The sequence below is a fragment of the Erpetoichthys calabaricus genome, chromosome 17, assembly GCF_900747795.2.
Source record: "Erpetoichthys calabaricus chromosome 17, fErpCal1.3, whole genome shotgun sequence".
Lineage (NCBI taxonomy): Eukaryota > Metazoa > Chordata > Cladistia > Polypteriformes > Polypteridae > Erpetoichthys > Erpetoichthys calabaricus.
In genome coordinates this window covers 36,250,531-36,265,482 of record NC_041410.2, presented here as the reverse complement: position 1 = coordinate 36,265,482, position 14,952 = coordinate 36,250,531, and the positions used below count along the sequence as shown (strand labels likewise).

At 39.3% G+C, this 14,952-nt stretch overlaps 1 protein-coding gene across 2 annotated transcripts in view; it reads right to left on the bottom strand.

The window, feature by feature from the left end:
• LOC114668153 (cytosolic carboxypeptidase 4) overlaps positions 1-14,952 on the bottom strand; it is an 890,538-nt gene that overhangs the window by 685,440 nt on the left and 190,146 nt on the right. Inside the window, exons 1-2 of one of the 2 annotated variants that reach the window (XM_051920840.1) lie at positions 14,567-14,595; positions 14,190-14,336 (exon numbers count right to left, since the gene is read on the bottom strand). In XM_051920840.1, the coding sequence (XP_051776800.1) occupies positions 14,190-14,313 (124 nt within the window). In that variant the 5' untranslated portion in view covers positions 14,314-14,336; positions 14,567-14,595. Of the gene's footprint in view, positions 1-14,189; positions 14,337-14,566; positions 14,596-14,952 lie in introns of those variants that run through there. The other variant, XM_051920839.1, reaches the window with a different exon arrangement.

Below are 14,952 nucleotides of genomic sequence, written 5' to 3'. Positions count from 1 at the left end.
ATAGATAGATAGATAGATAGATAGATACTTTATATTAAAGATCACGTAGTACAGTACCTATGTAGTAAATCTATAATATTAACTATTCAGTGGTCTTGCATGTGCCCAGTGGTGCTTGCATTTGTAGGTCAGTGGTTTGAAAGACAGAAGATTGTTTTTACTACAAAGTTATGTGCATTGTGTTGAAATGTAATGTCAGCTGTTAATAATTATGCCATATATAGCTCTTTGTTTAAAAGTTACAAATAGGATTTCTTTTGTCTATATGACAATCATACATTTCCAAAATGTGTATCTTACTTAAAAGTCCCAAAGGTATCACGTCCTAGTGAGCTGAATGACTTCCGGCCTGTTGCTCTGACATCACATGTGATGAAGACCATGGAGAGGCTGCTGCTTCACCACCTTAGGCCACAGGTTCAACACGCCCTTGACCCTCTGCAGTTTGCATATCAGGAGAAGGTGGGAGTGGAGGATGCCATCATGTACATGCTACACCGATCCCTCTCCCACTTAGACAGAGGCAGTGGTGCTGTAAGAATTATGTTTCTAGACTTCTCTAGTGCCTTCAACACAATCCAACCTCTGCTCCTTAGGGACAAGCTGACAGAGATGGGATTAGATTCATACCTGGTGGCATGGATCGTGGACTATCTTACAGACAGACCTCAGTATGTGCGTCTTGGGAACTGCACGTCTGATATTGTGGTCAGCAACACAGGAACGCCACAAGGGACTGTACTTTCTCCGGTCCTGTTCAGCCTATATACATCGGGCTTCCAATACAACTCGGAGTCCTGCCACGTGCAAAAGTTCGCTGATGACACTGCTATCGTGGGCTGCATCAGGAATGGGCTGGAGGAGGAGTATAGGGACCTAATCAATGACTTTGTTAAATGGTGCTACTCAAACCACCTACAACTGAACACCAGCAAAACAAAGAAGCTGGTGGTGGATTTTAGGAGGCCCAGACCCCTCATGGACCCCGTGATCATCAAAGGTGACTGTGTGCAGATGGTGCAGACCTATAAATACCTGGGAGTGCAGCTGGATGATAAATTAGACTGGACTGCCAATACTGATGCTATCTATCTATCTATCTATCTATCTATCTATCTATCTATCTATCTATCTATCTATCTATCTATCTATCTATCTATCTATCTATCTATCTATCTATCTATCTATCTATCTATCTATCTATCTATCTATCTATCTATCTATCTAAATGCCATCATACTCACAGTTCAGATGAAGAAAACTGCTTTCTTCAGCGAGTTTAGAACATTATGTTATTTTATGAACAATTTACTTAAGGTATAAGAAATCATGAAAATGTACTTACTATTACAATTTAGACCATAATACATATATGAAACTTTTCTAAAGCAATTGCCTTTTTTGTTGTCTGACAACTGCATATAATAATGGCCTGTGGCCCTATATCCGGCATTCCTTCACTGAGGTTTATGTGTCTGACTATGAAGCCAATGCCAGGCTGGAGGAATCTGATTTTGTATTTTTGTTCTTGCTTTCACTGTATGCAGCATGCTGTTTGCTTGCAGACTATTTTTGCTGTCTGTGAAAGCAATTAAAAGACAATCTGCTGATAACTTAAATGTTGTTTTGGCAATTTAGGGGCATACCTTGAGGGCCAAGATTCTGCAAGCCTTTTATGAATTCTCTCAGAACAATAAAACTGTTGAAGTGTACATGGGGGCGGTGGGTGGGGGACGAGGAGCACAAAAAGCCTGTTTAATTTTGTCTTTTTCTTAGATTGCACTTTTATTTAATTGTACATCACAAGAGCTTGGATTTAAAGTGAACAATGCAAACTTTAGAAAGTTATAGAGGAAAAACACTTTTTCTTCAGAAAACATTTGAAAATCTTTGTCATTAAAAAGTCTTTCAGTTTTTCACAGGATAGGGAAGGGGAGGTGAGGTGAGTGAGTAGGTATTGGTAAAAGGCACGGCCCAGATCCTGCTGTGAAGGATAGTTATTGTATCTACTATACCACCCATACACTCCTCCATTTTCTGAATCCAATTATTATAATTCAGAACTGAAGAGAGCTGCGTATCCAATGCTCAAGGTAAGAATAAACCCTGGAGAGTGCAGCAGCATAGCACATAGCACAGTCGCACACACAGCCACATTCACTTACACAGGGGCCCATTCAGATTAAGCAATTAACCTAACATGGACATTACTGGGATGTGAGAGAAAAACCAGAGCACAAAGAAAACTGCATGGTGAGAATATGAAAACATAACACAAATAGTAGCTGGCCCAGGATCCCCTGGCATTGTGAAGCAGCAGTACTGTAATGTAACATGCTGTACATTTACTTAAATGTATATTCATAAAAGAATGGTCTGCTAGAATGGAAACATCTTGCACACACAGGGAATCCCTGCTTTCCTCAGTTGATATCCACTTCATGAACAATTCCCTTTGTAATTTAGTTTGGGTTTGGCGAATTTCTTTTTATTTCTCACGTAGATCTCTTCTGAGATGGTGAGCACAAAGTACAAACAAAGATTTTCAAATATAAAATGGTCAGAAACATAATTCCATGCAACATACAGTGTATACCTGTTTACAAAGTAAACCTGCACATATACAATACTAGCCATCCCCCGCCACTTCGCCCGAGTATTAGTGAAACAGGACAGTGAGGAGGGCCCCACCCAGCTGTCTACCCTTGACATCACTCTTCCTTCTCCCCTCGGCCCGCAGCCTCTGTCTCGGATTAGCGCAAATATATCACTCCGGCAAGTGAACTATGATACGTAGTGCAATGAGAGAAGCTGCAAAATCAACCGGAATGTTCAAACAAATTATAGAAAAAAAAAGATCTAAATCCGTTAAGTAGTTCTCTCGTTCTCTAACTAAGCGGAGTTAAGGTTACACCCCGAGGCAGACATGTGAGTGAGGAGGATAGCCCAGTGAGTCTCTCTCGGATTCGTGCTAATAAATTGGTACTGCAAGCAAACTATGATACTTAGCGCGATGAGAAAGTTGCAAAATCAACGGAATGTTCAAGCAAATTAAAGAAAAAAACCCGATCTAAATCCGTTAAGTAGTTCTCTTGTGAAAAGCGGACAGACATACAAATGGGTCTAAAAAACAATATATAAACTTTTAAAACCGTTTCTTAGCGAGCACCTATGGGCCAAGGGTAACCTACATTCCAAATTTCAAGTCCCAAGACCTCATGGTTCAGGAAATTTTGTGATGAGTCAGTCAGTGGTATTTGGTTTTTATATATATAGATTAATGTGTTACATTTGCATTGATTGTTCTAAAATTTGAAAACAAAAATTAAAGTTACCTAATAGAAAGAAAATATCACCACCTGGTAATGGAAAACAGCAAAACAGAAACTCAATATATACTGGGAAAATACACCTCTGGGGGTATACAGTTTATTAGAATAAGCAAAAGTGTAGTTTTCATCTGAAATCAAAAACATTTGTTCCTGAAAACAGTGCGAATTTTAGAAAGTTACAATGGGAAGCATCTGTTTTTCATTGCATTACAGACTGCAACTTTGGAAAATATGTCCTATAGATTTTAAATTCATTAGGAATGTGTGACACAGAAAGCTATTAGAGGGTTAGGAGTGACTTATAATTGTTGCCTGAGAATAAGAGCAAAAAATGAAGAATAAGAGCAAAATATACCCAAAGAATGTTGAAGCACTGCAGCCTTCCAGATCCAGGGAGTTTCATTTCCTGGCCTGGTCAATGTCTGTGCAGAAGTTTCATAGTTTGATGGCGCCCAATTGTATTTTTCTTGAGGTATTCAGGAATAAAAACACACACACGCACAATAGTAGAGAGTGTTTCCTTTGGTGGGCTCAAGTTCCGGTGTTGCACTTAGCACTGCTAGGATCCCCATGACCCTGATATGGTAGAGCAGGTTTAGAAAATGGATGAATAGACTTGCATAGTTTATTTTTTTTTTAATGCATCCAACTTCAGGCCTGGGTGAAGCCTACATGTTACATTGGCATCCAAAGAAATGCAGTTTTTAAAATTTAACATTCTATAAACGGACATATTATGGGTAGCAGTGTGTGTGGGCGTTTGTCGTATATACTAGAGACAGACTGATTGCCAGTTCATGCTTTTGCTTTTGCTCATCCTGGACTAAGTGGATTACGGAAATGTATGAGTGGATGTAAGAACATTAAACATAAATATGCTAGACATTATACTGACTTTACCCAAAGTGGGCAGCAAGGTGGAGGAGTGGTAAGCACTGCAGCCTTACAATTCCAGGGAGTTTAATTTCCTGGCCATGGTTAGCATCTGGGAAGCATCTATTTTTCATTGTATTACAGACTGTACCTTTGGAAAATATGTCCTATAGATTTTAAATTCATTAAGAATGTGTGACACAGAAAGTTGTTAGAGGTTAGGAGTGACTTATAGTTGTTGCCTGAGAATAAGAGCAAAAAATGAAGAATAAGAGCAAAATATGCCCTAAGAATGTTGAAACACTGAAGCCTTGCAGTTCCAGGGAGTTTCATTTTCTGACCTGGTCATTGTCTGTGCAGAGTTTTCACAGTTTGATGGTGTCCTAAGAATGTTGATGTTCATTCAGGTAATAACACAGATATTCAGAGTGCCCTTCCTAATCTGAACTATGAATTGTAATTGAATTTCTGTGCTAGTCGGGGATCATTCATATTGAACAGATGGAAGAAACATCTGCCGGACAGACCTGGGTGACCCAAACAGGCAGTGAAGATGTGCTCAGAATGACTAGCAGGTGCTTCTGTTCTGGATGAGTTCCACTATCATCACAACAAAAGGTTCTCTTGCAGCTCTATAGTGGTCAGGGACTTTGGGTCTGTGTGGACTCCACTCAAGACAATGCAAGGCCTAAATAGTGTAAGTGCAAAGAGGTACGTCCAGAAGGTTATTTATGTGTATCATAGTGGGAAGCCTGACAGGGAAGAAAAACTGCCCATTTTCAGAAAGAAGGCCCTATTGCAGTGTTAACAGTTGTGCTTCCTAGTTTGAGATATGGGGTTCAACACGAAGAAAAATATCACTAAGAAGGTAATCATCAAACTCTGTATGCTTCAAAGAAAAGCTCCAAAATAGTCTGAACCTCTTCACTGAGAGACCAACAGGTGTCTTGGACTATCTCCCAACTTTAGAAAATGGGAGATCCTGTACCAAGATACCTTGGACAGATAGGTGCACAAATAATACAGTAATCCGTCCTCGATAGCAGGGGTTGCGTTCCAGAACCCCCCGTGAAAGGTGAAAATCCGCGAAGTAGAAACCATATGTTTATATGGTTATTTTTATATTGTCATGCTTGGGTCACAGATTTGCACAGAAACACAGGAGGTTGTAGAGAGACAAGAACTTTATTCAAACACTGCAAACAAACATTTGTCTCTTTTTCAAAAGTTTAAACTGTGCTCCATGACAAGACAGAGATGACAGTTCCATCTCACAATTAAAAGAATGCAAACATATCTTCCTCTTCAAAGGAGTGCATGTCAGGAGCAGAGAATGTCAGAGTGAGAGAGAGAAAAAAGCAAACAAAAATCAATAGGGCTGTTTGGCTTTTAAGTATGCGAAGCACCGCCGTAAAGGTAGTCTTTCAGCATTTTTAGAGGAGCGTCCGTATCCTCTAGGTCAGTGTGCGAACAGCCCCTCTGCTCACACCCCCTCCATTAGGAGCAGAGAATGTCAGAGAGAGAGAGAGAGAGACAGAGAAAAACAAACAAACAATCAAAAATCAATACGTGCCCTTCGAGCTTTTAAGTATGCGAAGCACCGTGCAGGAAGCATGTCGCTTGATAAAGCAGCTGCACAGAACGGAGCAACATGAAGGTAATCTTTCAGCATTTTTAGACGAGCGTCCGTATCATCTAGGGGTGCGAACAGCCCCCCTGCCCACACCCCCTCCGTCAGGAGCAGAGAATGTCAGAGCGAGAAAGCAAACAATCAAAAATCAATACATGCTGTTTGATCTTTTAAGTATGCGAAGCACCGTGCTGGAAGCATATTGCTTGATAAATCAGCCATATGTAAGCCCAGCAAGAAAGAGAGCAATATGAAGGTAATCTTTCAGTGTATGTTGAGGAGCGGCCGTATCCTCTAGAGGTGCGAACAGCCCCCGTGCTCACAATATATTTGAGGAGTTTTATTTAATACGTAATACGTGCTCTGGTTGGGTAGCTTCTCACCCATCTGCCAATAGCGTCCCTTGTATGAAATCAACTGGGCAAACCAACTGAGGAAGCATGTACCAGAAATTAAAAGACCCATTGTCCGCAGAAATCCGCGAACCAGCAAAAAATCTGCGATATATATTTAAATATGGTTACATATAAAATCTGCGATAGAGTGAAGCCGCGAAAGTCGAAGCGCGATATAGCGAGGGATTACTGTAATTACTGTCTCCCTAGAAACTATAGAAGCTGTTAACTGCCTTCCATAACTCCAACCATTGAAGAGAAAAGTCGTTACTTTATCAGCTGTGTCAACACCTCCTACAGTGAACTGCCACATAGTGTCTTCAAGAACTGATGGCCTCAACAAGTAAACCATATTATAACAGGGGTGATCAACGACAGTCCTGGAGGGCCACAGAGGCTGTAAGATTTTGTTCCAACCATGTTTCTTAATGAGAAGTTAATTATTGCTGATGAAGCACTTATTGCACAATCAACAATTTCATGCTTCATTTTACTTATCTCACTTGTTAATGTCCCTCAACCTTAATTGCTTAATTTACTCTTAAGCAGCTACATTCCCTGTTTTTTCCTTTTTTGCTCCTTATTAGCAATAAGTTGCAAAGTGACAAAGAAAGAAGCAGTTCTGCATCAAACGTGTTTCTCTTTACACCTGTGTGTATTCATCGTCAATTTTCTGGTTTAATAAAATATTTGGAAAGAAACTAAGGAGAAAAAAGTGAAGGACTGAGAATTACTCATATGTTTTAGGCTTCAACTCATTTGGATGATATCCTTGGAAAGGCAATAATCTACGCTATAAGAATGATTTGACATTACATTACGTTAAAACACTAGCAACCAATTAAATGAAATAAAATCTAAACGATTTTACAGTCCCATGCTTTCAAAGATCCAAGAGGTAAGTGGGAAAAGGATCTCTCACTCAACATCACAGAAAAGTAGTACAAGGTAGCAATGCACAGAATTCACTTGAGCTCTGTATGCACAAACCATAGAATTATTCAACTTAAAATTATATATCGAGCTCATCTGTCTCGTTTAAAATCGACCAAAATGTTTCCAGGGCAAGATCCAGCATGCGAACGTTGCAATCAAGTTCTAGCCTCACTGGGCCACATGTTTTGGGTGTGCACTAAATTAACATCATTCTGGACCAAAATCTTGAAATGCCTGCTGTGTTTGGTGTACCACCAGACAGGCTTAAAGTGGAGAAGGACAAACCAACTGTAATTGTCTTTAACTGTCTTTGTCTTCACTACTAGCAGGTAGACTTGTCTTGGTCAACTGGAAGAATCCTAATCCACCTCTTTTAAGTCAGTGGGTAACTGATGTTATATACTATTTGAAACTGGGAAACATCAAATTCGCACTTAGAGGATCTGTACAAAACTTTTCCAAAACCTGGCAGGATTTAATCAATAACATTTTGGAATAAGCATTTAAACTGAGGAAGCAGATTTTCTCCCCTCTTTTTTTCCTCTATTTATTTTTAATTATTTATTAACTTATCTATTTACTTATTTTTACTAGCTTAACGTTTTACTCTGCTGGCCTAGCTCTCTTTCTCAAGGGTGGCGGTTGATTTGTTTTGAACCAAGTCTTGTAAAACTTGACTTATTTGTATGGAATGTTATTTGTTATTAAAATCATCAAAATCCCCCCCAAAAAATTAAATAAGATCTGTTATTGGCAAGGATTGGTGTCTAATTAAGCAACTGGGACAGAAGAAAAACCTGCAGCCTCTGACAATGTGATCCCCCGGTCTATAAGGCAGTCTGCACTCTCATATACCAGTGAGGTTGTGTCACCTATCACTGTCAACTAGAAGTGCTTGAGAAATTGAATCAATACTACCTGCTATTAACTACTTTGTCATGTAATTATCTCAGGTTTAAACATTGAAGTAATTTAGTGATTAACTAACCAAATTAACTTGACAAGAAAACAGCCCTAAATCACCCCAAACGCTTTCATTATTATTAGTTTCTCTTTCTTATGTGTTTCATTTTTTTTTTTTAGTTCTACTTTTATCTTGGACACTTTTCTTTGTGGCAGTCTTTCTATCTAAAATATTGTTGCTTTTCTAGTGGTTTATACTGTATCTTTCAATTGCCCATTTATAAGTGTTTTCAGTTCACTATCAAAGTACTTGCTCACATGTTCTATTTGTACTATTCTCATGGGAAGTGGGAACGTGAACGTAACTGGTTCAGATGTGTCACTAACAGTTATGGCAAGTCGGATCATTGTCTGACACCTCAGTCTTGATTTTGCTATTGGTGTCCCTGGTTAAATGGCTCTTGGTATCCTTATAAGCACAAGCCATCAGTTGCCTACAGATGGCCATGTGTTGGTCTAGGAGGTCTATTAACCTTCTCCCAGGCCCCTATTGACTGCTATTGACCCATGTCACACCTTTTTCTTCTCCTCCTGGTGCTTCACCTATACCTCTTGTAGGGTGTTCAGTGCCTCTACAGGACATACCAGTATTGAGATGTTACCCTTTTTCGGCACTGGCATGCAAAAATTCAGTCTCCTTGCTAGTGAATCATTATTTTTTTTTGTTTGGGGCATTACTGGGCGTCCCCATGGCTTGTGCCTACCTTTCCTATCTGAAATTGCTCTGCTCACCTGGAAACCCACCACTATATACCATATATTTACAAAGCATTATTGAACCAGTTATCATGACCTATTATGGAATCAAATTTACAGTCTTCAAATGACACCTCCCCAGGCAGTGCGTCTACTGTCACTTTGCTTGAAAACTGATGGGGAAGGCAAAAAGTGTATAGAAGCAAATAGAGCATACAATTCAAGGAAAATGTGTTGCTAAAAAAAATCCAAAAATGTCACATAAGCTCATGAGACAAGGCTTTTTCTGCCGCCAAAATGAAATAAATCAGAGCTTCTCTCACTGGCCTTTGTGTTCACACTGGGCTGTAATCAAGCAACAGTTTTATGGATCACAAAGGTAATTAACCTGTTTCTGAATACCCTGTAATGTATGTAAATCCATTAGCATGCATCAAGTGCCAGATGATTGTGTTTTTTAAACTCCACCAATAAACTTCAGTACTTATCGTTTTCTAGCTCCAACTAAATCACACTTAAATAAATTGCACTTCTGAGGAAATACTTCTTTTTATGTTTTAACCTCTTCCTCATTCCCTCTGTAGATTCACAATTTACTGCTAATATTCTCATATCAATTAAATGCCACATAGCTGTCTCTGATCCTGTTTAATTTGGACTTGAGTATCCATTTATTTGGATTTCTATTAAAATGTATTAGCCTCTTTTTTGGTGTCTCAATTTTGTTTTTTCATTTTTGGAAATTTCTAGTCAGTTTTATGGGACATCTAGCTCCTGATTTGGATTCAGTCTAATTTTATAGAAATCCTTTATTCAGTAAAATTTCTGCTAAGGTGTGGGTCTGTTTCTGAGCAATAACAATGGGTGAAACTTGCAGAGTTTGCATTCCTGTGAATTTGGCAAAAGAGCATAAATGTTTGGGAACTTTCACCGAACTCTGCGAAATACATTAAAGCCAGTGGGGAAGGAGAAACAACTAGTTTTAAATGGCATTCAATGATGTAAAGGTTTTAATTTGTCCCTGAGGGTTAGAGAAGCATCTGTCATCTATTCTGGACTGATTATTGTGGTCAAAAAATGTGACTTGTGCTGCAAAGCAGCAATTCTAACCGCTGTGTCACTACAGCTCAAAAAACAAAAGAGACAGAAAGAAGGATAACCAATAACAAAATACAACAAACTGGCAATAAATGATATATATGAGAATAAATATAATATAAATATATTTAATATATAATATAAAAAATATATATAATAATATATGCACTGTATAATGGTGGCCGAAGCCATTACCCGGCCAGGATGCCTCCAAAATGGAAGAACAGAGGGAGAGGACTTCCGAAGGGTGCTGTCTATCCCGAACTGTTACTTGGCAGCTACCCTGGGTTGCAATGGCACCCTGGATTCTCACAGGGCTGTATGGGATTTGTCAGCACACACCTGTTGGGAAAGATAGCACCCTTCAGAAGTCCTCTCCCCCTGTCCTTCCATTTCGGAGGCATCCTGGCTGGATAATGGTGCTGGCTGCCATCCATCAAAAATATATCTCCATATATATAGAATTGCAGTGGGCTGGCGCCCTACCTGGGGTTTGTTTCCTACCTTGCGCCCTGTGTTGGCTGGAATTGGCTCCAGCAGACCCCCGTGACCCTGTAGTTAGGATATAGAGGGTTGGATAATAGATGGATGGAAGGATGGATGGATATATATAAAATCCAACGTTTGTCTGTCTGCCTGTCTATCTGTATGTCTTTCTGTTTTTCAAGGGAGAACTACTTAATGGATTTCAATCGGGTTTTTTTCCATAATTTATATGAATATTCCAGTTGATTTTGCGACCTCTCTCAAGTATTATAGTTTGCTTGCAGTATGAAGTTATTTGCACGAATCTGAGAGAGACGTAGCAGGCTGAAGCCCTCCTCACCCACGTGCCAGACTCAGAGCGTAACTTACACTTAGCTAGCGAACGAGAGAACTACTTAACGGATTTAGATCGGGTTTTTTTCTAGAATTTGCTTGACTATTCCGGTTGATTTTGCAACTTCTCTCATCGCGCTAAGAATAATGGTTCGCTTGCAGGAGCAATATATTTGCGGTAATCCGAGACAGAGGCTGCAGGTCGAGGGGAGAGGGAAATGTGACGTCAGAAGTGGGGAGTCAGTCTACCTCTGCGTTTTGGAGTGTACCTTGCCTCCGCTTAGCTAGCAATACTTGTTTGTTTATTGATTTTTAAAGTTTATCCTATTTCTCTACTACTACATTGGGGGAGCCACAGGTGACAGCTAGTATATTTATATAATATATATATCGATTGTTACGCTTGGATCCCAGATTTACATAGAAACACAGGAGGTTGTAGGAACTTTATTCAAACATTGCAAACAAACATTTGTCTCTTTTTCAAAAGTTTAAACATGCTCCATGACAAGACAGAGATGACAGTTCCATCTCACAATTAAAAGAATGCAAACATATCTTCAGAGAGACAGAGAGAGAGAGAGAGAGAGAGAGAGAGAAAAGCAATCAATCAAAAACTGATAGGTGCTGTTCAGGCTTTTAAGTATGTGAAGTACCGTGCAGGAAGCATATCGCACGACAAAGCAGCCGCAGGTAAGCCCAGCAAGCAAGGCAGCAATGTGAATTAGTCTTTCAGCGTTTTATAGAGGAGCATCCGTATCCTGTAGGGTTGCAATCAGCCACCCTGCTCACAATATATATAAATATATGAGAATAAATGATATACTGTATATGTATAAGATTGACTCATTCCATTGTTGTAAGCTGAGGCTCCAGGAACAGCAGGAAAGTCTTTTTTGTTTCCGATCTGTCTGTGCAGATGCTTTGCACTTTTCACTTTCATGAAGAAAATATAAACACCTTAAACAGTAGTAAACCGTTCATTATTATTTTTATTTCACAGGAGTTGCATGTGCATTCTTTCTTAGTGAGGAGGACTGCTTTAAGGCTTGTTTTGGATCATAGCTCCATTGGCAGTACTCATAATATTCTCATTATGGTCAGCTGATGTACTCCTCAAATGAAAATACTGCTTTTTTTTTCTGCCACATCCAGGGTGGAAGGTTGGAGTACAGATTGGGCCGTGATGTCACACATGCCAAAAGTAGCTCTGCAGTACGTATGTATGAAAGTTCTGTGTATGGCTGCTACAGCTCTATGTTGTCAGTGGCTTCACAAAGCATCAGAGGAAGCTGGGAAATAAATACTCTATGCTGGCCACACAGTGAATTTACGGGAAAAAAATTGTCGAACAAGCTCACCGGCACCAACACAGCATATTTGTTGTAAAAAACACTTGGTCAACATTCACTGATCAACATTATTTAACTCAGCTTAGACTTATGTGCAATTATTATGAGGCTCCTAAATTTAACATATTTAATGGATGTTAGATTATTGCTTTAACTTTACAAATAGGGGCACTGGAGTCCGTTTCCTCAGCCCTGTAGGGTGCCGTGGGTGCCGCCAGGGGGAGCTCACAAAGAACCTCTGGACTCCTACTGTTACTACAACCCGGAAGTACTTCAGAGTCACGAGGACAGAAGCCCACAGTACTTCCGGGATACTTGAGATAGATAGATAGATAGATAGATAGATAGATAGATAGATAGATAGATAGATAGATAGATAGATAGATAGATAGATAGATAGATAGATAGATAGATAGATAGATAGATAGATAGATAGATAGATAGATAGATACTTTATTAATCCCAAGGTGAAATTCACAATTTCACAATTCACTATTGAGGATGGAGGATGTGGCATTTGACTCGGAAGAAGAGAAGGAACACTTCCGGGTCATGGACTATTTAAAGGACTGCTGAAGACCCAGCAAGGAGAGAGTTGGGAGGGTGTGTAACGGAGCTGCTAGGAGTGGAGGACTGTGTTATTGTTTATTTGTATTGATTATTAATTATAGTTGGAGAATTGTGGCGAGTGTGATGCTTTTTGCACTATATTTGAAGAAAAATATTAAAGAATTTTTCTTGGTACTTTTACTAGTGTGTCCTGGATGTCTGTCTGGTAGGTTTCATGGGGCAACAGCGACCCCTAGCATCCACAATTGTAATGAGACTAAAGTTAAGGAAAATAGACACTTTTCTCTTATTCCACCTTTTTTTTTTTTGTCACACCTGTGACTGGGCGGCACGGTGGCGCAGTGGGTAGCGCTGCTGCCTCGCAGTTGGGAGATCTGGGGACCTGGGTTCGATTCCCGGGTCCTCCCTGTGTGGAGTTTGCATGTTCTCCCCGTGTCTGCGTGGGTTTCCTCCGGGCACTCCGATTTCCTCCCACAGTCCAAAGACCTGCAGGTTAGGTGGATTGGCGATTCTAAATTGGCCCTAGTGTGTGCTTGGTGTGTGGGTGTGTTTGTGTGTGTCCTGCGGTGGGTTGGCACCCTGCCCAGGATTGTTTCCTGCCTTGTGCCCTGTGTTGGCTGGGATTGGCTCCAGCAGACCCCCGTGACCCTGTGTTCGGATTCAACGGGTTGGAAAATGGATGGATGGATGGACACCTGTGACTCTACACTCGCATTTTGTATGTTGTTTGGAGGCTCACTTGATGTCTTCTTCAAAATGAAACACAACTCTCATTCCTGGTGCTTTGACATATTTGTTAGCTCCCAATCAAATCTTAACAGCGAGTAATTTGGTGTAATTAAGGCCTGCAAAAATGTAAGGCTTAATAGAGTTGTTTGCGTATTATAACAAAAAGTTTTTAAATTCATAAAATTTGTGGAAAGTGTATAGGTTACAATTTGCAAACATTTCTGACTACTTTCTAATTGAAAGTCTGTGAATTTAGGTTTTATAAGTGTTGCTTAAATCTTGGTTTAATGGAGTTTCCTTTATAGAGAAGGACTGTCTGGAGTCACTTGCAATGCCTTGAGTGTGACAGAAAGGTTAACCAGAAGAACATAAGCAAAGCTAGCAAATGAAAAGAGAGTTCTGCTTGTTTTATTTAATAATAAGGTAGGTTTCACATTTGATTAGGAGTTCCTCTCGAATTATCCTTTTGTTAAAGGAACATTAAATCAAAGTTTCACATTTTTCATATGCCCAACAATATTTAAGATGCACTATTTAATAAAAAAAGAAGAACCATGAATGCCAGTCTCACGTTTCCTTTATTGGTTAGGGATGCTGATAGTCGCCTGGTTAAAACCATTGTATTATTATCCATAAAATGCAACAATTTACAAAACATTAGCATAAACATTTTTGGCTTGCTCCTCATTAAAATGCAGGATCTGATTTCAAAATGCAAAGTGTTAGAATTACTTTTTTATAATCTCTCTAAAAAATAAAATGTCTTTTTTGAGATCTTTTGAAAAGTTTAACATACCTCTGTGTCCAACCTTGGCAAGCAATTGCATCAATGGTAGCAGAACGATGTCATTTGGTGGGACGCGTTTCATGGAACTGACAAGAGTTCTGAGCAGAGCTTCACTACCACCCTTAGAAATCATGTAGTAGATCCTCCTGTCAGTGCCTAGAAAAAGGAGAATACAGCTCAAAAAAGCACAAGGATACTAAACTTAATATAAATTGATTAAAAAAATACAAGATTGCTCTCAATCATTTTTGAGGTGCTTAACTATCAATTTACAATGGAATAGTAACAACACTATAATTAGTAGTTATTCCCTTAACCGTCAGTGATGTGATTGATTAATTGGTTGATAAAAATAATATCTAAACCTTTCCATATACAGTAAATACCTCACAAACTCAGCCGAATTCTGTTAAAATCTGAAAAAAACTGAATCTGTGCACATGCTTTTCCAATAGATATTTTCTGCATATTTTGAAAAAGAAGTAAAACGCTTTATATTCCTCTTGAATATACTGCATCTCGAAATCCAAATGAGATTCATAGATGCTTGATTTGGTAGCATTGGTGGCAGAAATTAAGTCTGTAACTTCCACTGTGATACTCTTGTGGGTTTTCCCTAGAGACCGCTTGCTTGTTGAAATTTAGACTGCAACAGCTGCACAGTACGGTGTCTTGCTTCAGAATGACTATACTGCTTTTCCAAGAATTTCAGGGAAGCAAATTAAGCCTCCAGTCATATTCATTCTTTTCTTTTCAATTCTTTTCAATCATA